Source organism: Pleuronectes platessa, chromosome 12 (assembly GCF_947347685.1).
Source record: "Pleuronectes platessa chromosome 12, fPlePla1.1, whole genome shotgun sequence".
NCBI classification, from domain to species: Eukaryota; Metazoa; Chordata; class Actinopteri; order Pleuronectiformes; family Pleuronectidae; genus Pleuronectes; species Pleuronectes platessa.
In genome coordinates this window covers 25,723,082-25,750,602 of record NC_070637.1, presented here as the reverse complement: position 1 = coordinate 25,750,602, position 27,521 = coordinate 25,723,082, and the positions used below count along the sequence as shown (strand labels likewise).

At 44.6% G+C, this 27,521-nt stretch overlaps 2 protein-coding genes and 1 long non-coding RNA gene across 4 annotated transcripts in view; 2 read left to right on the top strand and 1 right to left on the bottom strand.

Annotated features, from left to right (window-relative positions):
- Positions 1–17,250, top strand: part of map4k3a (mitogen-activated protein kinase kinase kinase kinase 3a) — a 34,229-nt gene extending 16,979 nt beyond the window's left edge. Inside the window, exons 14-35 of one of the 2 annotated variants that reach the window (XM_053435690.1) lie at positions 63–121; positions 1,669–1,731; positions 3,615–3,667; positions 4,049–4,087; positions 5,781–5,855; positions 7,579–7,630; positions 7,762–8,128; positions 9,216–9,322; positions 9,595–9,636; positions 9,925–10,009; positions 10,126–10,205; positions 10,603–10,663; positions 10,762–10,879; positions 10,982–11,040; positions 11,231–11,334; positions 11,439–11,610; positions 11,701–11,769; positions 11,899–11,991; positions 12,086–12,156; positions 12,632–12,687; positions 12,770–12,823; positions 13,505–17,250. In XM_053435690.1, the coding sequence (XP_053291665.1) occupies positions 63–121; positions 1,669–1,731; positions 3,615–3,667; positions 4,049–4,087; positions 5,781–5,855; positions 7,579–7,630; positions 7,762–8,128; positions 9,216–9,322; positions 9,595–9,636; positions 9,925–10,009; positions 10,126–10,205; positions 10,603–10,663; positions 10,762–10,879; positions 10,982–11,040; positions 11,231–11,334; positions 11,439–11,610; positions 11,701–11,769; positions 11,899–11,991; positions 12,086–12,156; positions 12,632–12,687; positions 12,770–12,823; positions 13,505–13,592 (1,967 nt within the window). In that variant the 3' untranslated portion in view covers positions 13,593–17,250. The remainder of the gene's footprint in view (positions 1–62; positions 122–1,668; positions 1,732–3,614; positions 3,668–4,048; positions 4,088–5,780; positions 5,856–7,578; positions 7,631–7,761; positions 8,129–9,215; positions 9,323–9,594; positions 9,637–9,924; positions 10,010–10,125; positions 10,206–10,602; positions 10,664–10,761; positions 10,880–10,981; positions 11,041–11,230; positions 11,335–11,438; positions 11,611–11,700; positions 11,770–11,898; positions 11,992–12,085; positions 12,157–12,631; positions 12,688–12,769; positions 12,824–13,504) is intronic. The other variant, XM_053435691.1, reaches the window with a different exon arrangement.
- A 572-nt stretch (positions 17,251–17,822) lies between these two features.
- On the top strand, positions 17,823–20,755 carry LOC128453062 (galectin-related protein). The gene is made up of 5 exons (XM_053435702.1): positions 17,823–17,904; positions 18,355–18,435; positions 18,545–18,633; positions 19,140–19,326; positions 20,121–20,755. The coding sequence occupies exons 1-5, from the start codon at positions 17,872–17,874 to the stop codon at positions 20,262–20,264; spliced, it is 534 nt and encodes a 177-aa protein (XP_053291677.1). The 5' UTR covers positions 17,823–17,871; the 3' UTR covers positions 20,265–20,755.
- A 5,142-nt stretch (positions 20,756–25,897) lies between these two features.
- LOC128453066 (uncharacterized) lies at positions 25,898–26,579 on the bottom strand. Its single transcript, XR_008341466.1, has 3 exons — positions 26,460–26,579; positions 26,196–26,350; positions 25,898–26,040 (listed from the first exon to the last, which is right to left on the bottom strand). It is a non-coding gene; the product is annotated as an uncharacterized LOC128453066 (long non-coding RNA).
- Positions 26,580–27,521: the final 942 nt, after the last annotated feature.

Below are 27,521 nucleotides of genomic sequence, written 5' to 3'. Positions count from 1 at the left end.
CACAGAAGTGACCCACACTCCTACAACCTTCACCTCTGTGTGTGTCTGTGTGTCTCTCTCAGTCGGTCAGGTGAAGTTTGATCCTCCGTTGAGAAAAGAGACGGAGCCGCACCACGAGCCGGTGAGTTTTATCTATGTCTTATTTGTCTATGTGACTGTGTGTGTGTCTGTGTCTGTGAGTGGGACTATATGGGTTGTGTGTTCGTCACCTCACCACTACCGGCATGGCTGATCCTCACCTGATCACAGGAAGCCCGTCCACACAGTCCTCTCTGAATCTACCACAGTGTAAAGTGTCAGTAGGGAATCTGATGAGGGTTTTGGATTTGTCTGATCTCAGAACAGACCCCGGTACAGACCCAGGATGCTGGGAGATAAGAATACCACCTGTTGGAACTGATCTTGAGTCAGACAGGATCCACTCGCTAACATCTTTAGCAAATGGATATAATTTGTTTGTGTTAAACTGGTTAATTGATATTTGCATAGATTTGTCAGAGATAAAAGTCTCAGTCAGTTAATGTGTATTGTTTGTGCCACAGTTGCTTGTTAGATTAATTTTCTTAAAGAGACAGGAGCTAAGAGAAGTGTTTCAGACAGAGGCTGAAAAGAGGAGCTGCAGCAGTGGACAGTTTGAGGATGTGAGGTGTTTTCTGAACATTAGACAAATTAACACAAATTATAATTGTCAACCTGAATATAAGTAAAATCTGTCCCTTCAGAAGAGAGTGTCCCCTGGTGGGCTGGTGTGCTGGTGCAGGGCTCACGCACATTCACGGTGTCTTGTTGAAATCCTCCGTTCCCTCACTTCTTCCACATGTTCTACACTTTGTTTGCACCTTCACTAGAAAAACTCCCTTTTTTATTTCATCCTCCCACGAGAGGATCAATCCTGAGATCAAGTCAGACCCTTGTTCCTCTCTGACGGGATGTCCCTCGGTTTAGTTTCTGTTAAACACAGTCACCTCTGTGACCTTCAGCGACCTTCATCCCTGTGTCCTTCAGTCTCTCTCTCATCCACAGTAATATGATAACGTGGTCTCTCCCTGCTGACTCGTGTGCTCTTTACCTCTTAGAGATCCATCCATTCAAGATGACAACTGCAATGTGTAGCCTTTTAAAATCAATAAATCATCAATTCTCCACTAGATTATGAATTGGCAACTGTGACTAAATATAAGTGTTATCAGTAGCATTTTGTGGGATCTACAGACTTGAATGCAGAGGAATGTTCAGCATGTTTAGTACTAAACAAAAACATATCAAAACAACCCTTCAGAAAAATGGATTAAGGTAATATGTGGTCTGAATTCAAAGAAATACTCCAAAAATACATTTGATGTACGTCGTATAGCTCCTGTTTTTATATATTTATGTATTTTTTATTAATGTCTGTCCCCAGTTTCCTGATTTTCAACCCCCATCTGCCGCAATTTATTCCAACATCCATCCACCCCTCGTGTAATCTCGCTCCCATCCAGCCCCTCAGCTCTTCAGATTAATAATCCAGTATCCACCTCCGCCTCTGTCTTCATAGCCCATTTTTGGCCTTAATCCATTTTTCATTCGTCATCCTCACTCTTGCAACTGTGTCCTCCCCCCCGTTCCCTCCATCGGTCCAGGTTAATATATTAACTGAGGTCTCTCTCGCTCTGTCTTGCTGACCAGTGTGATTCTGAGCCCTATCTGGACTGTGTTGAGGAGCTCTACTATACCGCGAGATCTAATCTGGTAGTACTCTTTCTATCCGTCTCTCTCTCTCTCTCTCTTTCGGCGTCTCCCTCTGTCCACCTACACTGGCCTTTTTCTTTCTTTTTACTTTCAACCTTAACCTGATGCCTCCTCTGTTGAACCTGTTGAACCTCACTCTCTCCGTGTTTCTCTGTCTCTGAAGGACAGACTCTTGTCCTTCGTCTGGCTCGTCCTGAGCCAAACTGTCTCACGCTCTTCTTTTTCATTTTCCACAGTGCTGATTGCTTTGGCTGCTCGATGTCCGACGTGTATTTTTGTTCCTTTTCACATATTTGTTCCATCTATTCTGGTCCCTCCATCTGTTACTGCTCATTCTGTTCTTCTTTTTCCAGCCTTTGGTTTGTGTTTGTCTCACTAACTGGTGTTGTAGTCGTCTTGGTGACCAGCGTCCTTAGTGGTGTTGTTGTTGTTGTTGTTTTCCTGTTTTCAGATAAACAAACATTAGATTCAGTCACATTCATATAAAGTCACTGGTTTGTACCGTAGATGGTAGAGAAAGATGGACGACGTCCCAGCTCCTCATAGGCGAATCCAAATCCTCCATCGCCTCCAGAGTAAATCACAAACCGGGCCTCCTCCATGTTAGTGGATGGGACATGGCCCAGGTTAATAAATTCTCCTGTGATTTTAAGAAGTCCTTATCACACTGACGTTAATGTTCTGACTCTTGATTGGTCAAGCACATGTATCGCTGGGACATCAAGATGTCGTCCATCTTTATTTACAGTCTACGGTTTTATTTAGTTATTTTTTTATTTATAAACATACACTCACCTTTTTAGTTTTTGCAGTATTGCACTTGATGTTTTTTCCACCTTTTATATCTTCTCATATTTCTCTCTACAGATTGTGCGTCTCTCTTCTGCACACTACTGCTTATGTGTTCTCTAACCTCTTGCGTCCTGTAGTTGACCAGAGCAATGAGGCCTTATTTGTGTGGGTGTGTTTGTGTGTGTGTGGCTGTATGATGTGTGTGTGTCTCTCTGTTCTTCTGCAGTTTGTGTGTTTCCCTCTGCATGCTTGTTGCATTACGTCATTATGTTTAAAAATGTCTGTGACACAACGCTGCGTTCACATTGTGGCTGTCGACCTGCAGCCTCATGAACCTGGTTTGAAATGTGCTGCAGGAACTTTACACTTCAATCATCCAACACTTAATCAACACACTTTTTATATATGTGTTCAGCTTTAGAAAGGCTTTTTTGAAATACTTTACTTATTATATATATAATCATTGCCTATATTTACCAAACAACCATTTGATGACACTCACATAAGTGAATTTAAATCTAGTTTTAAAAACAACTTCCTCACAAGAAATCCAGAAAAAGAGACACTGGCAGTTTGTTTTGGCTGAATTTCAGTTATTCAGTTCTCTTGCACCTTTAATTTAATATAAACTGTTTTAAATGTATCTGCATTCCTTTGTCACCAAACATCCTCTTTATCAGAAGGATGAACTTTGTATATTTAACATCTTTAAGAGGCCACAATGTGAATTGCATTCAATCAAACACAAAGTGAACTTTACACACACACACAGTGAACCGTAGGCTCACTGTATTCAGCCTTGTTGTGTCTGTGGTTATGAACAGTAAATTGCTGTTTTATGGGGATCATGTTATTTCTCTCAAGCTGTTTAACCGTCACTGTGGCTGCTGCACTAACAGCCACTGCAGCTCTCTGGCATTAGTCCAGTGTTTCAGCAGTGGACACTGTTTTAATGTAGTTTAGTGAAACACGTGACCGAAAGCTTCAGCTCCGTCTGCGGCCTCGGAGAAATCAGCTACACAGCCTCCTCTCTAATGAGCCTGTGATGAGATGTCGTGTCTCTGTTCTAATGTCCCTTGTCTGTCTCGTAGGACTTGCAGCTGGACTATGGGCATGATTCACCGAGTCTACTGGGAGGAAACAAGTGAGTCTCAACTCCCTGCTCCTGAGAATCTCTTCCACTGGTTGCTCTCCTGCTCTTTCATCAACTGGGTCATCTGTCTTAGTTTATTTTCATTTGGCTTCTAGCCGACTTCAATCGACTTCCACTGCTTTCAGACCTTTTATATTTAAGGAGGGACTGTTTGTGAGAGAAGACAAATGTTTGAGATATTCTTGAACTTTTCCTGCAGCTCACATGTAAAATGATCGGAAATGTCCGAGTGAATACAGCTGGAGAAGTGTCTGCGTGTCTGTGGATGATAGACGGAGACCTGGAGGAAACAGAGAACATGTGAATGTCTCAGGATGACAAACAGGAGACATTCACCTTCTCAAACTTCTCTGTGCTTCTCTCAATTAACAGGAGTCTCCTCAAATCGGTGGAGGAAGAGCTCAAGCAGAGGTAAGTCCGACTCCTCCTCCTTGATTTGCTGGTCCTCTAACCACGCCCACCCATCAGCCAATCATTGTTAACGGCAGGACTAATCAGGCCAATCACACGCAACTAACGCTGCTGCATTGACTTCAGGCTGTCACTGCTCGCCGCTGTCTGGGTTTTACTTTCCTCTGCGGCTGGCGTCACGCTTTGCTGTCACCAGGAAGAGGCTGTGCTTCATAGGAGCTTCCTGCAGAGCATGGCTTACACACACTCACACTCCCATGTGTGCATTCACTCACACACAAACACAAACACACACACACACACGTAAATACAGTTTCCTACCCAAAGCTGCAGTGGGTGTATTTAGCCATTTTACTGGCAACTCTGTTTCCAAATTCTTCGCATTTTCCCCGAAATAAAATGATGACGATCATTATTGTGCTTCACTATTTCTATGATCTGTTACAACAAACGTGTTTCATTAAATTGTCTGCATAGAGTTTCAGTATCTATTGACAAAGTTTAAAAAAATGTCTTAGGGTCTAAATTGGAGTCATTATTGTTTTATTGTTTTAGAGACAGATTTGTTGGATGACATGATAAAAAATATTGTTGCAGTAGAAGTTGTGTTCTTTATGATGTGGTTTGTTGAGTGTGTTTGCTCCCAGGTTCTCTCCCTTTCATCTCCCTTGTTAGAGTCAGGCAGGAGTTTACTGATCTGTGTAAGATGCAGTTCTTGGTTTGTTTTAGAGTCTGAGGTGGATGTGAGTTCAGGATGCTACAGTAGATCTGAGTGGGTCCCTCATGCTGAGCAGTGACAGGTGTGGGATTAGTTCTGGTATCAGAGACGTCTGATGGTTCACCACCAGACCTTTTCCAGTTTCTGATGTTGTCAGAGCACATTTGAACAGTTTACCTGTAAAAGAAAAAGATTAGTAAACAGTTTATGACATTAACCTGAAAGCTCTGGTTGATGCTTTACAGTAAAAGTACAAAATAATCACTAAGTCAACCATCTTTCCACTTGGCTTTATAACTGTTCTTTTAATTGATATTTCAAGGTAATTTTTGTGAAGATAGTGTCTAAATAAAAGAACAAGGAGACATTTGACTAAAAGATGATTAAAATACACGTCAGTGTTTCTCTGACTTGAACAGTTTGAAGCGATGGTTCTGTCTGTAGTTCTACCATGTGGATCAGAGCTGATATCTGAGGATGAACTGGATGTAATTTGCAGTAAAATTGAGAGTCTGAGTCTGTTGTGGAGGAGTGTGTGGATCTGAAGGACTGTTTGTTTTTAAACTGAACAGTGAGTCTGTCTGCCTGTTGGATTACCAGCAGTTTATTGGGTCTAAGTCCCTTGTGGACCGAGCCGGTTGTTGATGTGATGAGCGTTGATCGATCTCAGTGGGAACGTCAGACTCTGTGTTTGAATCCACTCAGTCCTTTCAGATCTGCCCAGAGGTCAGAGGTCATTTATGGACCAAGCTTTACTCAGATCTCCCTCCTCTTTCCCCTCTTCCTCCCAATCCTCATCCACCTCCTCCTCCTCCTGTTGTCATCTCCTGTCTCCTTTGCTTGCTCCCATTCTCCCTCTCACGTAATCTCTCCCTCCTCTGCTCCCCTACTCCATCCTCTGTTTCTACTCTTTTACCTCCCTTTCCTCCACCCCTTCCTCCCCCACCCTGCTCCTCTCTTCACCTCCTCTCCCAGGGGCCATGTGGCACACTTAGGGGATGATGAGGATGAGGATGATGATGGTGCAGATGATGATGAAACTCACACTCAGTAAGTTCTCTCCCAGTGTTAGAAGTGGAAGCCTCTCCTCCTTGTCTCCTCCTCCTCCCCCAACACAGGAGGAGGAAGAGGAGTAGGACAAGGAGGAAGGCTTCGTCTTTCACAGTTTCATCCGAGCATCTTTACGCAGCACACCCCACCATCACGCCACATATGCCACCGTGTTTGTGTGTGTACAGACTGTGTGTTGACCAAGCTGTTACTACTTGTGTGAAGTTACTAACAGTAACCCTAACCCCACATAACCGGTAGCTGTGGATAGAGATTGTTTCTACAGTTTACAAATACACAGGGACAGGGAGTAACGTTCATGTTCAGGACTGAAAACCACAGGATTTAAGTCAATTAAGTGAATTTTAGATCCAGATACAAGTCAGATTCTGGTTCATCACATTATATATTTTGAGAGACACAAATATGTGGTGTGTGCGTCGTGTTGTTGTTTCATTCCTCATAACCTTGACATCTCATTTGCTGCTATCTTGTTTTGTTCTTAACTTGCGCCGCCATCTGTGTGCCTCCTTGCTGTGTGTGTGTGTGTTTGTGCCTCCTTGCTGTGTGTGTGTGTGTGTGTGTGTGTGCGCCTCCTTGCTGTGTGTGTGTGTATGTGTGAGTGAGTGCGTGCTTCCTACTGCCTTCTCCCGCTCTTATAAAACAGTTTTTATGGCGTCCTGCCTTGTTTCTCGTGATGAAAGAGCCAAATATCTGCAGCACACACAGATATTTTTCCACTGAAGCCAGAAAGTCCTGGCTTCATTCACACCTAATAATTTAGGCATCATCCTCAACCGATTGATTATAGAAATAGAAAAAACCTTTAACATTTTATTGACTGTGACACATTTTAGTGTAAAGTGAAATCAGAGCCACAGCTTCAGGGTTTTTACATAATGCATCAGTTCATATTTTGGGTCTAAAATCACCTTCACCTTCAGGGTAATGAAATGCCCTGTGCAGCCCCACATCCTGCCACAGTATAAGGGGGGGGGGGGTGGGGCAAAGCTGTGTGTGTGTGTCTGTCTGTGATTGGCTCCCAGCCTCCTCTTTTGTTTGATAGTTTCATTGTCTGTCATTAACAAGTAAATCTTCCGGATATAAGCTGAAATCGATAAAGACTCTGTGAATAACGTGCTGCTCTATCGTCAGAATTATAGTTTTTATCATAAATCTGTACTTAAAAATGTATTAAACCAAATGTAAAAACAATTACAACTCAATCACTGATTAAATCTTCTGTTTAACGAGATTAGTAAATTGTCAGAGAATATGTTGAAGTATTAAAATGTTTGTAGTAATTTCAGCTCGACTTTTCTCAGAGACTTTACAGAAGCTTTATCTTTAGATTTTCTCATCATATCACGTTGTAGTAATTAACCTTTTTATTAGTTATCTTGTCCCAGTGTCAGGTTATGGTTTTACTTTTCATTTCAGAGTTTACTTTAATGTCTGATCACGTCTGGTTTCCATATCAAACACATTACAAATCTAAATTTATTATAAAACTATAAATGTTTGTGTAAAGAAACTGACGGTACAGTTTTTTAACCTCAATACATAAAAGTATAAATTCTAAATATGTGATTTTTTGATAATGGGAAGAGAGACCATAGCCTCGGTGCTGACATGATAACAATCGTCTTTATAGATTCAGTTTAAATGTTTTTATGAGTGTATTGTTCATCAGAGGTTTAAACTCTGTCTTCTGACTCTTCAGTAAATCGAGCACCATCATGAGGCCAAAGGTCCCCCCCCCACTGCCGCCCAAGGTATGAACAAGGCACTGTGTTATTCAGCCAGTGATTTGTCTTTTTAAGAATGAAATACAGAAGGCAGAATAGTTTTTCTCCTATAAACTGAGGAATGAGCCGACTCTTTGTGTTTCCCTGTTTCCTCTCAGCCCAAGTCCCTGCAGCAGCAGCAACTCAAACAAGACGACAGCCAATCACACAGTGAGGATGACAGCGGAGGGGGCGGGACCATCAAACGCTGCCCCGTCCCGCCCACGGCGAGTCCGGCCAAGCCCGCCTCCAACGTCCCGCCGCGGCCCCCGCCCCCGAAGCTGCCGCCCCACCGCCGCAGCAGCCTAGGTAACGAGAGTCCAAAGCGCACGGACGGCGAAAGCTCCGCCCCCGACGATGACGGGAGCTTTAGGCATTTCTGGGAGTGGCTCCACACGCCTCACACAGATGAGGAGATGGAGGAGGCGTGGGAGGTGCTGAAGGAAGTGAAAGAGGAGGAGGAGAAAAAGGAGGAGAAGGAAGCGAGTAAGAGCAGCCGATTGGTAGATTGGTAGTGTCCACAGTCCCTCTTGTCCCCTTCAACTGGTTGTGTGGTCTCCCATCACTCAGTCCTCGGAGTCTGGTTGATGTATTTGTCCCATGAGCTCATTAATACTAGCGCCTTTTTTAATTTTGTTTTGTTTGTAGTTCCTCCCGTCCATCAGCTTCTGCTTAATATGGTTGTTTGTCATCTTTACTGGCGCCGGATTGGTTGATTAACCCCAACCAGTCAAAACATACCAGTCTGCTACCACTTACCCTCGCTTCCCAGGAGGAAGAAGACGGAGGAGAGAACATCGTCCTGATCAGAACCAGAAACATGTGATGCTGCTCAAACAGAAACGATCCTCTAGTTTCTTTTATTTAGAGATGGAAGCTGAACAGGAGCAGACGCACCAATGGAAAAAGACATAAATTATATCTATAAATATAATAACTATGAAAGGGAATACACGTGTTGAAAAACAATCAGTACAGGAGTATTTGTAATATTTTCCACATTTCAGTACTGTTTAAAACTCTGGATATTTTAAGTTTCTGATTTTCACTTTGTTATTTGGATTTTTCGAGTTTTATACTGAATTTATTAAGAACAGGTCAAGCTTGATTATAATTCATATTTCTCTTAGGTTCTGGTAGAAATCTTATTTATTAAGCTGTCGTTAAGGAATATGTCCACAGCTCAGTTCCAGTATTGAGATATTTAACTTGCCTACTCAAACTGATCATCCCAGTGGTCTGCACGTTGACCAGCAACTGTCTACTGGGTCTGGTTCATTCCCAGCTCCCTTTGGTCACGACCGCATTCGATCCTCAGTTTTCTTCCTGCTGCCGCCTGCTCCCTCCCACTCTGCTCCCAGTATCTTTGTGTTAGTTCAACTCTCCTCTGTGTCTCCTGTAGATTAGACTGTTCTCACTGGAATCAATGATGTTCATGAGTGTCAGTGTGGGTGGACTGTGCTCAGTGTCCTTCTGTCCCGACCGTCTCCCTCTCTGTCCCTCACACTGTCCCTCTGTCCCTCTGTCCCTCACACGTACTGAGCTGTGTCTCTGTTGTTCTTGTTGGTTGCAGGTAACGGGCTGAACTCTCCACACAACGGAGAGAAGGACAGTCCGGCAGAGAGACAGTCCACCATGCCCCCTAGTGTCCCCGTGCGGAAAGACAAGAAGGATGTGGCGGTAAGCAGGCTTTGCTCAGCAGCAGTGATTTGTGAGGAATTTCCTCAAGGCTTCAAACAAGAGTTGGGCCAACACAAGTGCTTACTGACTTTGTGTGTGTGTGTGTGTGTGTGTGTGTGTGTGTGTGTGTGTGTGTGTGTGTGTGTGTGTGTGTGTGTGTGTGTGTGTGTGTGTGTGTGTGTGTGTGTGTGTGTGTGTGTGTGTGTGTGTGTGTGTGTGTGTGTGTGTGTGTGTGTGTGTGTGTGTCCGTGTCCGTGTCCGTTTCTTCCCAGACGCCGATCAGCAACGGTCTCCCACCGACACCTAAAGTCCATGTAAGTAACAGTTTGCTTCTGATTTGCTCAGAAATAGTTAAAACTGTAAAAATATACCATCATATCTAAAATCACGGGCTTTACATGTTTGTTGGATTTCAGTGGAATCACTCTGTAGGAGGCAAATCAGACATTTAATTTAAACTATGTTCTCCTCAAGGAAAACCATATCTATTGGGATAATTGTATAATTATTAAGATGAAGACATGGTTATCTGTGCAGTCACCATGTTACCTGTTCAATTCTTCCTTTGCACCGTATTCATTACCGTGTCCTGTTGGTGGCAGATGGGCGCGTGTTTCTCCAAAGTGTTCAACGGCTGTCCTCTGAAAATCCACTGTGCCACTTCATGGATCAACCCAGACACCAGAGGTAACCAGTAGGAGACCAGTTGAACAGCAGCTCACTCTTGTACCTGTTTGTTCATGTTGTAATCGGAGCTGTTTTTTGCTCTAGTGACTTTATTGTTGTGTGTTTTTTTTTTCCAGACCAGTATTTGATATTTGGAGCTGAGGAGGGGATCTACACATTAAACCTTAACGAGCTGCATGAGACCACGATGGCGCAGGTGGGACTGAACTTAAGGGCTTTCCCATGGAGAGGCCTCTGATCAACACTCAGTTAAATCCATTAAAGCTGCAGCACATTACAGGAACTCACAGATCTCAGTCTATGAGCTGTTCCCTGGGAAGTCTGTGAAAAACCAACCAGAAAACACTGTAACTCACTATGATAATTAAAAAACATCCCAGATCTGCCTTAAAATGTTACCTGTTGGTTCTTGGCCCACGTCTCATCCAAGTTTAGATGAAATCTGTTCAGGGGGATTTGTGTGATCCTGCCGACAAACAAGTGAACAGAGCAGAGCAGCACATAAAATAATATTAATATACTTTATGAAAATGTGATCCAGTTGTGTTGTGTTAATTTGCTGCATCTTAATTGTCTCTGTCTTCTGTCTGCAGCTCTTCCCACGAAGGTGTACCTGGTTATACGTCATGAACAATTGTCTTCTCTCCATATCTGGTGAGGTCTAACTTCTATCTGTTTATCTATAGATGGTCATAACAGAATTCGTAGTTTTCTTTCTCATATTAAGTGTCTTCTCTTTATCCTAACTCCAGGGAAAGCGTCCCAGCTGTACTCTCACACGCTGAGCGGTCTGTTCGAACAGGCCCGGCAGCTACAGAAGTTACCAGTAGCCATTCCCACTCACCGGCTGCCTGATAAGATGATTCCCAGGTAACGCTCCGATCAGGAGGCCAAACCACGTTCACCTGTGACCATCTGAAGTCTCCAACTCCAACTTAAACCACAAACTGTCTCTGTTTGTGCCTTTTACAGGAAGTTTTCTGTGTCCAATAAGATTCCAGACACTAAAGGCTGCCAGAAGTGCTGCGTAGGTGAGCAGGAGCATTTCATATGTCCCGTCAAACTGTCAGTTCCTGATCAGGGAACCACGAAGGGACAAGTGTGTAACAACACTGGAAAACCACAATAACAAAGAGAAGATGCATGGAGGCTGACGAACAAAGTGTGTAGTGCTGCTGAGACACAACATGTAAATGATGATGATGTGTTGTGTTGTTTCAGTGCGAAACCCGTACACAGGCCACAAGTATCTGTGTGGAGCCTTCCAGTCCAGTGTCATGCTGCTGGAGTGGGTGGAGTCCATGCAGAAGTTCATGCTCATCAAGGTTTGTTTTGTGAAATGATAACTGGATTATTCCTTTCTGCTGTCAGTCTTTCTGACTTCCTGTCTGAGGTCGACTCTGACGCTTCTCTTTCCTCCACTCGGCAGAACATCGACTTCCCGCTGCCGTGTCCTCTGGAGGTGTTTGAGATGCTGGTGGTCCCGGAGCAGACCTACCCTCTGATCTGCGTGGCCGTCAGTAAAGGAACCGAGCTCAGCCAGGTGGTCCGGTTCGGCACGGTCAACCCCAACTGCACCTCGTCCTGGTTCACAGAAGAAGGTGTGAGAGGCTGCTGACGTGTTGGTGAGGTTTGTGTTGTGATGAACATGAAGGTTAAACACAAACTCTTCCTCATGTTTGTCTGTGCAGACACACCACAGACCTGTGTGATCCACGTCACTCAGCTGGAGAGGGACACCATCCTGGTCTGCCTCGACAGTGAGTACAACACACACACACACACACACACACACACACACACACACACACACACACACACACACACACACACACACACACACACCTCTGTTCTGCAGCAGATTCATCTGAACCTCCCTCTCTCCACAGGATGTATAAAGATAGTGAACCTGCAGGGCCGCTTGAAATCCAGCAGAAAGCTTTCAGCCGAGCTGACGTTCAACTTCCAGATTGAAGCCACAGGTAAATAAAAACACAACCACACCCACAATCCTCTCAGATCTCCTCTCGTGAGTCTTTAAATCACAAGCTCGTTTGTCTCTGTGCTTGTTTGCAGTTTGTCTCCAAGACAGTGTCCTGGCTTTCTGGAGGCATGGCATGCAGGGGCGGAGCTTCAAGACCAACGAGGTGCGATGTACAGCATGTGTGTGTTTGTGTTAGAGTGTGTGCGTGTGTGAGATGGCCTATGGGCCGTCTAATGAGGTCCATGCATCTAGACAGGATGTTATTTAATGTCAGACTGTTATTGAATTGTAGTTGCTGTTGTTGTAGCTGCTTAATTCCTGAAATACAAGCAGGTCGATGAATTATTATATTTCTTAAAAAGCAGAGGTAGATTTTTCAGATCTGAAAAATCCCTTGAGTTCATGGAACATTTGATCAGGCTCCAGTTTAACGTGATTTGTGTCGGAAGAAAACTGAATTCAAACTTTAAATCTTGGTTTAAGAGAGAAACACTTTAAAGATCTTTTTATGATGAAAATCCGACGGCTGATCATTGACCATCAGCCATGATTCACTGGACCTCAACGTGTGCCCCCCCCACCGGACATGTCCTAGTTTCTCCTTGAACTCTGACCTTGACCTTGTGTCTCCCGGTCAGATCACCCAGGAGATCTCTGACAGCACACGCATCTTCAGACTACTGGGATCCGACAGGTGAGAACACAGCAGTCACCAGCTTGTTCACTTCACATCGTCCCCGTCTGTCTGTGTTAACTTTGATGTCTTCTCACTGAAGACGCTCTGACTGTAGACATCCAGAGGCCGGGGACAGAGGCATCTCTCTGCCCAGGTACACTCACTGCTCGCTGGCCTCACGCGGCCCAACCTCTGCCTCTTTCTGTGGGAAGTCTGGAGCTCTGCTTGACTCAGGAGCTTTAGGAGGAGGGGCTCTTTTAATAAGTCCTGACGGCATTGACACCAAAATCATCTTTATATGGTCTGAACACTAAATTCAGTTTGACAACATCCCATCAATTTGAACTTATCAACCTGTATTAGATTATTTTGGTGTCGTCTGTCTCACTGCTCAGCGAGAGCCTGTGATTTGAGTTGTGAGCCGTTCCTGTCGAACCAGAGACTGTGTATGAAGCTGCTGCACGTGGACCAGTGCCACCATCTTGTTTGGCTTCACCTTCGGAGAGCTGTGGTGTCGTCCGTCTTCATAAACAGTCTGTGGTTCACAGCTTTCTCTCTGTTTCCCTGCAGGACAGCTGAGGTGATCTGTAGTTTCATGATGAAGTGTGTCCCTGCTGTCTCTGTCTTCTGTTAACCGGGCGTTCACAGGGTTAGACTGGATCCTGCTGCTTGTCTCCACACATCTTACTCCTGAACTAACAAGCTGAAACCGACTGGGTTGTTGCTCTGTCAGGGAATTAAAGGGAGAAACCTGATTTATGTGTTTGAATCCTCACTTGTGTGTGTGTGTGTCTGTGTGTGTGTGTCTGTGTGTGTGTGTGTGTTTGTGTTACAGGGTGGTGGTGCTGGAGAGCAGGCCCACTGACAACCCTACAGCCCACAGCAACCTCTACATCCTGGCAGGCCATGAGAACAGCTACTGAGACACACTCGCACACACAAACACAATCTCTACACAGCGTACCACTGATGCAACCGGGAGACACACACTCAGTCCGACGCTATCCCAGTGGCCTCCACCTTCTCACTGGGCAGTGGAACTGGGAGACGAGCAGTTTGTGGGTGCACACGTGGATTCCCACTCCGCAGTGTTTGTGTGTGTATCATGTTGTAGAAGGGCGGCGGGTTGTGGGCTGGTTTCTGACGGAGCGAGGGCTGAAGCAGCTGGTCTGAGGCCAGTCTGGGTCGCGATGGCTGGGGGGGGGGGCGACTTCAGCCCAGAATCCTGTTAGCATCCCACCTCCCCCTGCACCGCACACTGGGAAACAGCGTCCAGCACAGAAGTTCAACACTACTTCTACTACTACTTCTACACACATTAGTACTACTACTACTACTGCTACTCGCGCTACAGCTTCACAGAACAGCCATCTTGCACAGAACACCTTCCCTTCTCCCCTTTGTCGTCTCCTTCTCCGTCTCCTCCTCCCTCGCTCCCTTCCTCCTTTTTTTTTAAACTACACCTTTATTTATTGTGGCATGATGTAACTTTAACAACCAGGATGGCTTTCCTGTTTTATTACATTTTTTTTTAAAGGATAAAAAAGAGAAAACGGACTAAAAAAGCTTCGCCACCTCTGCTAGAATCAAATTCCAGTTCCATCACCACACCACACAAGTGCTTAATTGACCTCTATTTAATTGTTGTAAATATAAATGTAGTATTTTTTGACAGAGACAAACACTAAAAAGACTAAGGTCGTGTAGATAGGTGTGTGTGTAGTTGCTCTGTACGACGTGGAGACAAATAGAGAGACAGAGAGACGTGGGGGTGTGACAGGGCAGTAAACTCACTTCCTGTTTCCCCGGTCACGTGATGAGGTGCAGGACCCCCCCGCGCGCGGTCTCCTCAGGTGGAGCGTTAGTCGTCTGATGTTCTTATAACGATCTGCAGCTCAGGATTGGACTGAGCGAACAGGAAGCACTGCTGATTGGTCCTTTTCATCCTGCATGCGTCACCATCAGACTTCCTGCTTGTTCGCAGCACAGCGACTGATTTCAGGTCAGCGGACGTTTGAGTTCTGTTCATCTTCGTTTCTGTTTCCTGTCTCGACATCATCTTCTATTTGTTTTTTATTCTATTTTAATCAGAACGCCTCATTTCTTCTCATAAATGTTTTTTTTTATTTTTATTGAACCACTGGTGTTAAGATTTTGCACAGAGAAAAAAAAACGTATTCGATAAACAAATGTGATGTCATTATATGACCTTGTTTGTATGCACAGTGTGTGTGTGAGTGTGTATATGTGTGTGCATCGACATGTTAGTGCATCGTGTACAGATCTGGTCTTTAAGTGACAGTTTCTGCCTGAAGCTCTTTAACAAGCTGGATTTACACAGAAAGATAAATGTTCATATTTATACAGTAGAGCCGGTTTCAATGAAACATAATAAATAAAGTGAATTAAAGCCCAACAGTCCGATGAGGAATCCACATTTAAATTCACCAATTATTTCCTGGAAATTGATAAAAACTGTAAAGAATATAACCGGCAATATTTAATATTTCTCTTTTTTTTGCTCCATCCTTCCAATAAGTTAATGTGAGAACTTTTTGTAACAAACAGAAGTTCAGGTGTGGAAACAAACTCTTTGTCTCTGGTAAAATCATTTGATAGATTTCTCTGTATTAAGAGCAGCAGAAAACCTCACACTGGATCAAACGCATGTAAAACCAGGATAATAACACTTTTTATGATAAAACCTGTTTGTGAGGTTTGAAGATGAGAGGACATTTTGATTTCTGTGTAGATCTTTGTTTGCAGCCTTCACAGCGGGGACGCTCTCTGAAGGATGAGCAGCGTGGGGTCGTTCACTCACATCTTCACAAGCTGGGACACGAGACCTCTCACCAGATCAGATGAGAAAACACTGAGATCTCTCAGAGCTGTAACTGACTCCTGTGTGAGCTGCAGGTGGTGAACCAATCACATCAGTCAGGTTCTCCACACAAGCACAGCGTCACCACATCAATATGACACTAAGCACTCCTGGTACAGTGATACAGATGTGATGGTCCCTACTGGGTGAACTGGGATGCCTCTGGTGGATAGACACTTGAAACTGGGCTCAGACCCTGTGAACAGAATCTGACTCCTGCCGACACACGGGCTTAGAATCCTGCTTCCTGTGAAATCTAGTGCTTTAACATTTACACACAAACTAAATCAATGCTACACTATGAATCCTGTGGTAGACCGAGGATGAGAACGATGATTACATCAAGCTAAAGTTCAGGGGTCACTCCAGGCATCACACCGGTGGCCCTGCACGCTGTTCCACTGGTCCACTTGCTGAGCAGATCCTCTCACTGGATTCCAGCTCCAGCTTCATTCTGGGTTGTTTTAAATCACCTGAGCACAAATCTGGATCATACAAGACGTTAGGACAACATGTGAAACTGCCAAGGAGTGAGTGTAGAGCAGAACCTCTCCTTCCTCTGTCGAGTCTCAGTGCTGCGTGTCCCTGGAGTGTAAATCACAGACTGTGTGTTGAGACCATGTGTCTCCGCTTCACCCCGTTGTCTCCGGGTCTTGGACACATGCGTCCCCATCCTGCTCTTTTCACCTCGTCTGGAGTCTTCTCCGTTTCTCACACAAAACCAAATGGCTGAGCTCTTCAGGCGACTGCCGCTCGGCACAGAGATTTTCACAAACCAGAAATAAGAAAGCATTTATTGCCATTTTTTAGATTTGCCTTGAAAGTGAGTGACTCCCCAAGTCGAGTGGTTTAGCCACAATCAAGCTAACATGCTAGTGTCCGAGCTGCAGCCAAGTTCCATTCACACAATAAGCTTCTTTTACAAATGTCTTCGTTCAGCGTCAGAGAGAGAATTCAGTTCCATCCACTGATCATTCACTTTTAATATTAAGCTCAGTTCATCAATTTGATTGTTTATCAAACTGTTTCTGGATTTGATGTAATTTTTAATGTGATGCTTAAATAAGATATAATAATATAATAATAATTAGATAATTGTGCAAGATTTAAAAACTCCTCCTCTATCACAGCCGCTCATATAAAATTGTTAAAGTTATGTTATTCTTCTGTGGGTTCATTCAGTTTTATTTTGGAGGGGAACTTCCTTTTAGCAGAATAACAATGTGTCTCCGTGGGATTGAAAGATGCTTCATGATTTGAATCTGTGATCCTCTGAAGCAGGAGCCGACTCAGACTGTTTGTTGTTTCATGAGCTGCTCTCAGGTCAGATCGCGTGTGACAGTAATTCATCAGGATGGTTTTTGAGATGACGTGGATTCTGGATGAAACCTTTTAGCATTAAGACGTTTCCTCTGGTTGGAGGTAAACTCCACGTACTGGTTTCCAGTCAAAGGAAACCAAACACACACGAGTTATTTAAAAACCCAGTTTGATCCTCCGACACACGTCTCCTCCGCTCGGTCGCTATCACACCACCTTTGTCTTTTTGTTTTCATAATGCAATGCACATGTTATGAAATGTATATAGTGTAAAATAAAATGGGTTTGTTTTACATACTGTATAATTGCCTATATTTTGTTTCAGAAGTGTAACAGATTTATGAGATGACAGGTTAACACATTAAAAAGAAGGAACTCAACCCGCCGCTGTCATGTGGTCATTTCTGATCAGATCATACATGTCCCCAGAGTGGAGGACACGTGGGGACACTGAGGGGGACAAGTGGCTGATGCTTGGTGGGTTTGTGTTGTAATGGATGTAGATGTCCACTGAGGGGCAGGAGAGAGGGGGGGGGGGGGGGGGGGGGGGGGGGTAGTACAGAAGTGAATGGAAACAGTGTGAATGTCCAGTTCCCTCAGAGAGAAGCTGTCTGTCCCGGTGGTTCTTTGTCCCAGGGACTAACAGCAGAGTCCACGGAGCCTAATTGGGTGAAGGGTGGAGAGACATCTGTCTGATTAGCCTCCTCCTCCTCCTCCTCTTCCTCCTCCTCCTCCTCTTCCTCCTCCTCCTCCTCCAGCAGCAGCAGACGGGGATTAAGCTTCTGCTCTGTAATTATTATAATAAGCCATACGTCATCATAAAGCCAGGGCCGTGTACCCGGGAGGAGGAGGAGGAGGAGGAGGAGGTGCAGCCGCTGAGGCCCCGGGAGACGTGGAGCGGACACGGGCCGGAGGAGCAGGAACATCCGCCTGAGTCAGCGCCACGACGCGCACAGACACACACACTCCCACGGCACCCAGCGCGGATAATACGCATCAAGATGGCGGTGCAGGCAGCGGACAGCGACGGGAGAGTGAGTATAACGTGGAGAACATGGAGGTGTCCAGTGTGTGTCCAGTGTGTGTGTGTGTGTGTGTGTGTGTGTGTGTGTTTGTCTCACGGGTCGGATTCTAACGGACCGTTATGTAGCTTATTATACGGAGCGCGTCTCGTGCGCACAGGGCGGCGACTCTTTCATGTGTGGCCGGGGAGGGGGAGGGGGGGGGGGGGCGATACGGTGCGGTCACCTGGACGGAACAGCCGCTGCTCCGCGGGACGCGCACCGCAATGTGCGTGAGGCCGATTTGTGATCTCACGCTGCTCCGAAGAAATAACAACATGACGGGTCTGCTGCTGCCAGCGTGTCATTGTGCAGCTGTAGCTAGCGTGCGTGTGTCTCTGTGTGTGTGTTTGTGACTGTGCGTGTGTTGAGACCTGTGATTGACAGCTCGCCTCCTGGTCTCTCTCTGTCCCGCTGCTGCAGAACGTGGAGCTCGAGCACCTGAACGAGTCGCTGGGGAACCCCGGCCTCATCTCACCGGACAAGGACCTGTCACGAGTCCTGGTAGGGACACACACACACACACACACACACAATCACATACACACACACACACACACACACACACACACAATCACACGTGCGTAATGGATGAATTGTGCTTTTTGCGCAGACGGTGCCGTTCAGCGGCCGCATCCGGGGCGGCATGCGTCCCGGGAAGAAGATCATCGTGATGGGGATCGTGGACCAGGAGCCGGCGAGGTGAGGTCACCAGGTCCAGCTCCACATGTCAAACTCCCAGTTAGACCCATCATGACCCAGTTAGAGGAGCTCTTTGTTCTGGGGCGGACCTGCTCAGCCTCTCGGAGCTGTGTGGGCAGCAGCCATGGGAAGAAGAGAGACTTCTTAAGTATGCAGAGACAGGGCGTTCCCCTCAGCAGGGAGACAGGAGGGGGGGGGGGGGGGGGGCTGGGTTTGGGTGTGTCCTCCTTCCCATCATGGAAACTTGTGTCCAACTTGGATGGAACCTCCCCATGAGCTCATCGTGTTCAGTGGCAGCTGCTGGAACACGATTCATGAGTTCACACAAAACCTACGACTGAGGAACTTCCTGTAGTTGTGTGTGTGGGGGGGGTGCAGCAGGGATTACTGCTAATTAACACACACTGCTTTGCTCTTACACAGCAGAATTAAGATTCATCCCAGATTAGCTATCTGCCTCACATCTGACATCCTGTCTGTCTGACCCCCCCCCCCCCCCCCCCCAGCTTTGACCTGAGCCTGACCTGTGGCCGGGACTCGGAGGAGGAGGAGCCACCGTACGACGTGGCCCTGAAACTCAGCGCCCGCTTCAGCGACCGCCAGTTCCTACGCAGTGCCCGCGTCTCCGGGAAGTGGACGGGGGAGGAAGTGTCCACTTCCTACTTCCCCTTCATCCCCGACCAGCCCTTCAGGGTAAACACTCACTGGTGATTCCATCTCCTGCAGAAACAGGACATTTTGTGTTTTTATCACAATTACATGTCCCAACTCTAAAGTGTTGGACATCCAGAGACAAACAGGAAGTGCATCTCGCTGTTGAATCCTATCTGCACTCAGCCGCTTTCCTGCGTGTTGTGTGTTTACTGAGGATCAGCTGTTTGGGAGGGAGGAGGGCGAGCACGTGATGCATGATGGGTAATTGTCCAAAGACCTGAGGACGTTTGAGCTCGTGATGTCAAATTCTGCTCTAATAATCCTGAATGTGGCCTGAAAAGCAACATATGGTGTTTGACTAAAAATACACAACCTTCCATGTGCGTTAATTTAACTCAACAAAAGTGTCGGCTTGAAATTTGTCTTTAGACAATAAGAGACAACACAACAGTTTAATCCTGCGTCTGGTTGTGTAACGTGATGACGTGTCGTGACTCAGTCCAACGCTCAACGTTTAGCAGGAAGTGGGTTTCGTTGGCATGTGGACGCAGGCGGGACAGGAAGTGGTTTCAGATCACGTGATCCCACCTGAGTCGGTTCGGTCCAAACAACGAAATGGAGCAGCAGTGAGATGTGAGTTTATTTATCTGTCGGTTTGTTTTTTGGGTCAAGAAAGAACCTTTTAGATTCAGTTCAACATCCAAAATCCTTTTAACCTCTGGAGCTTATTGTTCTTTTATTTCCGTTTGATGCACAAACAACAATATGTAATTCTGTTTTTATTCTAAACCTGGATGATTAATGGTGATTATTAATTCTCTTTCCTCATGAAGGTGGAGATCCACTGTGAGCACCAGCGCTTCCGGATATTCGTGGACGGACACTCGCTGTTTGACTTTTATCACAAAGTGAAATCTTTGCCCTCTATCGACTCGGTACGGATACAAGGAGATCTACAGATCACCAAGCTCGGCTAACCCCCCCCCCCGCTCTGTAAGTCACGTGTGGAGAAAGGACTCAATGGAGACAAACACAAACACACAAGTTTGGCCGTTGTGTTGTCATCCGGCTCCGGCAGCGACAAGTTAGATCTCCTGCTTAATTTCCTTCAGTCCTTTGATCTGAGGCTTTGATCCCATGTGATGGTTCTTTGTGTTTTTCCACGTAGCCCCAGATCAGGGATCTCACAGCTTTTATATAGTGTTGATTAGTACTGTTGAATCCTTTAGGGACAGAGAGGCGGGGGGTGTGTGTGTGTTGGGGGGGGGGGGGGCTTGCATGGTACAGGAGCCAGTTACTCAGGAACATCTGGAGCTCAGCAGCTGAAAAATGCTTATTGAAGATGTTAATAAGTTAAAACTCTTTCTTGTTGACTGATGGAATTTATAATCAGATAAAAGATTGTTTTAGGTGGATGTAAAGTAATTGTTGTCGTTTTCTACTAAAACTCGTGTGCAGCTTCACCCTCTCCCCCCCCCCCCTCCCCTGGGTTTGTTCCAGTTGTCACAGCAACACGCTGCAGTCTCACCGACCTAAATACCCAGATATGAAGATTATATCACACAACAGGCAGAGCGTCCAACACGCTACACAATGTTGTGTAGTGAATGCAGCCGTTCAAGAGGAGAATTGGTTTAGATGCATTTGGTCTTTCCTGCAAACCTCCTCTGACTTCTTCTCTAGAGCAGTTTTCAGACATGAATTCTGGAAAAGGTCCAGAAAATTGAGTCTGGACATTTTCTGGAGTTTTTTTTTTTACATATGAAGAGCGCTGCAGAGGTTTGTTCGGGTCAGACGTGTCCGGAACATTCCTCCGCCTGCAGCCGGACGCAGAACATACAAGTACAAGTTCCACTGAGGAAATCAAGGGCTTTTCTTCACGGGTTAGGGTTCACGGTGTCGGCTCGAACTCTCCAGTCTCGTTGGCATCTTCGTCTTCTTCCACGTGTACGGCTGCTGGTTTTCATCCATGTTCGTGTTCTTCACGTGTTTGAAACATCAGCAACACGCCCCCTCCAGCTCGCTGCCGCTCTGGAACATGTCAGGACCTCAGTGCTGGTCTGAAATCAGCTGCACACAATATGCAACTTGTGTTTTCCTAACCTTCCTCTCATTGTGTATCTGGGAGAAGGTGTGTGCGGTCCGAGTTTTGCAGGTTTTAGCCGAGCGCAGCCTTGTTCCTCCGTCAGCTGCTTGTTCCTGGAGCAGAGTCGGAGCCTGGTGGTTTCCTGAATGTAAATCATTTGTGTTTCTATCGTAGTGTAGAAGAAACAGTGATGCACAAAACTTTGTACCTGACATCACGGTGTTGGTCTGCTGTTTCCATGTCCAGTCTGACAATATGTCTCTCGTGATTTATGGCTTTTTACAAAGTGTTGTTCCAGAATCGTTCCCACTGAAGCAGGAAGATTGAAACACGTCCAACGATCTGTTCCAGGGTTTGAACATCTCGTCCTTCACTGAGGGAAAGAGAGAGAAACTCCATAAACACAATCTGTATAGATTTCTGGATCACTTTCTAATAAAGGGTTGATAAGATGTAACGTATGGTTTTAATAATGAGTAATAATTTATTTACCTATGCTTGTTAAATAATAAAAACTTTGGCTTTCCAGGTTGCAAAAGGGAAAAAAAATGTTATTTGGTTATAATGTAGTAATTAGTTAATGTTGGTAAACCATCTATTAAACGTGTTTTCAGGTACAAATGTTAATAAACCATAAAGAGTCCTGAAGTCCTGACTTATTTTATTAATATGCTTTTCACACGATGAGATGTTACTGGTTAATAAATGGATTCTGCTTTAAATAGTCACACAATACAAGGACCAGTTGAAGGGATTTTAAATAACCTGGTTACCCCAAAAATAGCTTCTAACCATGTTTACTTGACGAAATGTCAGTAATTATTCATGAACCATTATTAAAGTAATGAACAACTTATTACCTTTGAAAACTGATTTATTAGAAAGTGGTGCTGGTTGATGTTGTTTACTAAAAACAGTTCTGATGTCACCACACGTGCCAAAGTGCTCCAGCTCTGTGGTAGATCCTCAGAAGGTGAGGCCTCATGCTGCTGTGGATCTGGATGAAGCCAGAACATCTGCTCAGAACATCTGCTCAGAACATCTGCCCTGACCTCCCTGCAGGGCGACGCAGAGCCACATCTGTCTCTTCGCTGCACCCGGAGCAGTTCCTGTGTCCAGTCATCACAACCCACAGAGAGGACATTGCTTCCTTCACTGGAGATACGCTCGCTGACTGGTTTTCTCCCAGTTGCTCAGGCGGCGTCTCTCCAGGCGCTTCTCGTTGTCGTTTATTTTAGACACAAACAGGAAATGAGAGCAGTTTGTTGTGAGAGGGCAGGAGGAGGTGGGAGCGGCGCTGTGTGTCTCCAGTGGTGCAACGGGACAAACAACCAGCAAATGATGTGTGATTGTGTTGACGGGTTGTGTGTTTGGATGCATCTTGTAGAGTTTTCATTGAATGGTAACGATGAAAACATGTTTGTGTTGTCCTTCACGTAGAGACGAGGGTTTGTGGGTTCGGCTCCACACACATGAAGCTGAACTGAACAGCTGTGTGTGTTGTTGGGAACCAGTCAGATGAACACTTCCTGAATTCAAGGGCTCAACGCAGGGGGCGCTGTTTGTGTGGTTGTGCATGGAGCTGAGCTGGAAGTGTGTGTTTTCTCCCCTGTCTTTAGATCATAATGATAATAATTTTTAAATTGTCCCACAACCCTTGAACAAAGTGAATGTGATTCTCTTCCTGATGTACTTTGATGATAACAAACTGTCCTTCCTGCCCTGAGTGGGGGAGCCAGGTCACGTGACCCAGGTCGGTCAGTGGCTCAGCTTCTAGACGTTGGATGTACAAAGTGATGAACTTGAGTTTTTACAAGACAAGTTGTTTTGCATGTGAGTCGGCCCCGTGGAGAGACTGAGGTCTTATAAGTCAGTTTTCATTCCAGTCCAGCATGTGATTTATTATATTTTGTACATTTCTCAGATATGTTTCAAGGGGAGATTTTCCTTTGGCCTGTTTTCTTGTATATGACCTCATATTTATGAAGACTGAAGTTGAGACAGAACCTTGATGTTGAATTATGGGATTTAACCGTTGACTGTATATAAAGATGGACGATGTGTCAGTTAGAGTCTGTGCAGTGGTGTCGGAGGCTGACACTCCCTAGACCAATCACAAGTCTCCCTGTCAGCTGTCAATCACAACGTTTCTCCCTGTGTTAATAGCATCAATTAAGGATAAAATGATCATTAACACAAACACGTGAATAAACCTCAGTGTGATTACAGCTATCTAATTGGAAATCTTTCAGAAAAATGTACTTGACGTGTGCTTTGACTTTTTAGTTTGGTCCATGTCCCATTTGCTAACATGGGGGAGACACCCATGCTGCAGTCAGCCTCCAGGGGGCGATCCAAATGATTTGGCTTCACTTTTAGGGCGCTGTGATGTCGTCCATCTTTAGGATGTTAAAATGTGCAAAACAAGAACTTGGACTCGAGTAAATCTTTGTTTTCCACTTGAGTTTAAACGAGGATACGAAATAAATGGTTTCCGAAGAAAACCTCCACGTCTGTCGTGACAACAGCTACATGATGATATCAGTGTCCTCTGAAGTGTCCTCTGAGTAGAAGTAGCTTCATGTGTGTGGTGTGGTTGTTATCATTTCTATCTATCACAGTGTAACCAGCAGGATGTGTGTGCTAACGTTTTACCGATGCTAACGGTAACATGCTAACTGTTTATATAACGAGGTTTTCTTCAATAGAGATGAAAGTGTTTCGGCTCCGACACGTCCAGACGTCCACACTGGACTTTACTGGGAGACATGAGGACGTGTGTGAGTCTGAGGACAAACAGGATGTCGGCGTTAGAGCTTCTCAAAGTCGTTCATGGGACCAAGCATCACTCTGCTGCTGAGCATGTACAACGAGATGCCACAGACGCTGAGTCATGTTCTAAACCAGTGGTTTGATGATGACAGTGCATTCTCCCCTGTTCTCCACGAGTTCTTTTCTACTTTGCAAACCAATAAACTTCTCATCTTGAAACTGGCTTGTCCTCAGTGTCTCTGTCCAAAAACATTCAGATACTCAGGAGAAAATATTTGCAAAGGGTTCAAATAACAGGAAGGTAAAAGAAACGAGTCATTATTTGGTTTAATAAAAGGCACTGAAAGTCTTCAGCATTCATTTAAAGTTAGCAACAGACCTGCAGCTTATTATCGTTGAATCAATATTTATATTCTACGTTTCTGGTCTTATTAGGGCCGAGCACCAAACAGTGGGAGGCCCTTTTGAAATTGTAAGGATTATTGTTATTTTTTTTCTTTTCAGGCTAATGAATTGGCTTTTTGAGGCTTTAACATGAGCAAATTCTTGCAACAATTTGCAGAAAATTAGAAAGTGGTGAAACTGTACGTATTCTGGAGTCATTTTTATTTAATATATCTTTGAAGTGAAAGAATTTCATCATTACATTTTTCAGGTATTCACTAATTCACTTGTTTTTGATCACAAATCTTATTTAAATGTTTCCTTTGTTACTTTCATCTTTGTCGATTGTTGTTTTTATACTTTGTTATCTTCATAATCAATGTTTTTCTTTCACATGTGTTGTTTACATTAATATTGCATTAGTGAATTTTGCCAAACTCTACACTGTCAATAACTCTATATCCTTCAACTAAACTAAACTATCTATATGGTAATGTTGGTATAGTTATTAATTTAATTGTTAATCAGAGTTCCAAATTCATAGTTAGTACTTTCATGAGACTTTATCAATACATCTTTTACGTCCTTTAAAGGGTGGTGTCCCGAGTAACTTTAATCAATTAAAGTTATAATTTAATATTTATGTTTTTAATATTAATATTCAATATTATTACTGATAACCAAATTTATTGAATGCCGAAAGGTAAACCATTTAATTGTGTCACGTTTAATGTCTAAATTGCACAACAGGGTCTTAAGTCTTATTTTCTTACAGTTGACTCAGCTGCACTAAGGATTGTGACTCAGCACTTTGTTTGATATGGTTATGGATCAACCTTGGTTTCAAACCACTGTTTAGTAAACAAATCAACAAAAGGTCCCTTTGCTCTGTACCTGCTCACTAAGTTATGCACAGATGCTGCTCCTTGGTTTCCTGTGATTTAACATGATTTGTTCTATCAGTAAAATTAAATACAACAGATTAGTGGATGTTAGATTTCACAGTTTACATTAGTATGTAGTTGTCAGTACCTGTAGATGCAGCAGCTGCCCCAAGCAGTATCGGAGGTGTTCCAAACACAAGTATGAGGAAAGCAGCGACTAAGCACGAGAGCTTAGCTGTGGCTAATGAAGAAGCTGCCAACGTCCTCTGGTGTAAACACTGATATCCCAGACTTCCCAGTGACTGGAGAATGAAACAGAATTAAATATATGAGTCATGTGTCTTTATCTTGAGGATTTCTCTCAACACTAGTGAAGAACATTTGACATCAGCCACAGTTTTGCTCCATCTTACAAACATGAAGAATTCATCCATCATGACTCCAGCACTTGATAAAACCTTAAAGAACAGCAACTCACCAAGCTAATGAATATAAGAAGAAGCTGAATAATATCAGTGTAGGCCACAGAGTAGAGACCTCCCAGCAGAGTGTAGATGATGACCACTGCAGCAGAGATCCAGATACACAGAGTGTAGGGCAAATCCAGGACCACACTCATGGTGCCTCCTGTTCAACACCTTGGATCAGTGGAGTTCTACTTATATACACACTGTACAAGTATCACTGACTCATATTCCTTCACATACATTTATTTTAAACTGACATTTAAACACACACACATATGAGGAGAGGTTAAAGTGCTTCTGTATATTATTACTTACCTAAACAAATCAGTATTAATGCTTGACACAGTATATCAAGAGAGATTGAGGCCAGACTCAGTCCAGCTGTCAGAACTGGTCAATACTTGATGTGGAAAGGGTCCATCATGGTGACCAGTTCATTTCTCTTAGTGGTTTAGCAAACACCAGGCCACCTTGATTTAATGAGGGGGAAAACAAACTAATGATAATATCAAGAAAACACAATAATAATGATTCAACTCAAGTTGAATTGATGAAGTAAAATTCCCAACTCCAACTTACATAGAATAAAAGATAAGCTGTATGCAGTTAACATGGTGGCTGCCCAGGTTAGTCCCATGGACGGAGTGTACACCATCTCAGCTGTGCCCACAATGAAGCCTCCTCCAACCCATGTAGCTGCAGGATGGATCAACACACAGCAGATATTTGGACAAAGACTAAAGGTGAGATCATAATTCAGAATTATTGATCAATAGGACCAGTAGGACTTCACCCAACCAAGACTGTTGTTAGTCAAATCTGATTTGGCTGTTTATTATTCATATTAAACAACAATTCATGATGTTTCCTTGTAAATGGAACAAGGGACTCAGGCCATGGCTGAGGGGTAGAGTGGTCTTCCTCCAACCAGAAGGTTGGTGGTTCAAACCTCAGTCTTTCTCTCTGCATGCCAAAGTTTCCTGGGCAAGACACTGAACCCCTGAATGGCCCCTCATACATGTTCAATGCCCTAATTGAAAATCAGCCAAATGATATGTAATGTAAAAAGTGGGGACTGGACAAAATGTCCTCAGTATACTTATACTTAAAATGGTCCTCACAAAGATATGAGTACGGGAACACTCACACACAGGCTGGTGAACTGAACCTATGAGAGAGAGAGAGAGAGAGAGAGAGAGAGAGAGAGAGAGAGAGAGAGAGAGAGAGAGAGAGAGAGAGAGAGAGAGAGAGAGAGAGAGAGAGAGAGAGAGAGAGAGAGAGAGAGAGAGAGAGAGAGAGAGAGAGAGAGAGAGACTCATTCATGTCTCACCTGCAGGTGGAAGAAAAGTCTTCCCACTGAGACAAAGGTTTAAATGTTCAACTGAAGAGTTTCCTGCCACAATAAAACACAAACCTTCTTGTCTTCACTTGAAAGCCGGAGTCACCGGTCAGAACAGAGACGTCATGTGGAGGAAACATCCATCAGCTGCAGAGCTTCACTGGGCAAAGACCAGCTGACCACTGCAGACATGAGCAACTGGCTGAGGAGACACTGGTGGACCAGAAGGAAACCAGCTCCCACTCAGACAGGAAGTCACACTGAGGACACGTAAGGTGAGGGATTTCAAAATAAAACAGGAC

Excerpts from the sequence above, each read along its gene's own strand:
- LOC128453062 (XM_053435702.1), top strand. The coding sequence starts at position 17,872 with ATGGCGGTGCAGGCAGCGGACAGCGACGGGAGA. Across the intron at positions 18,436-18,544 it reads AGGACCTGTCACGAGTCCTG|ACGGTGCCGTTCAGCGGCCG; the intron begins GTAGGGACACAC and ends CTTTTTGCGCAG. Across the intron at positions 19,327-20,120 it reads TCCCCGACCAGCCCTTCAGG|GTGGAGATCCACTGTGAGCA; the intron begins GTAAACACTCAC and ends TTCCTCATGAAG.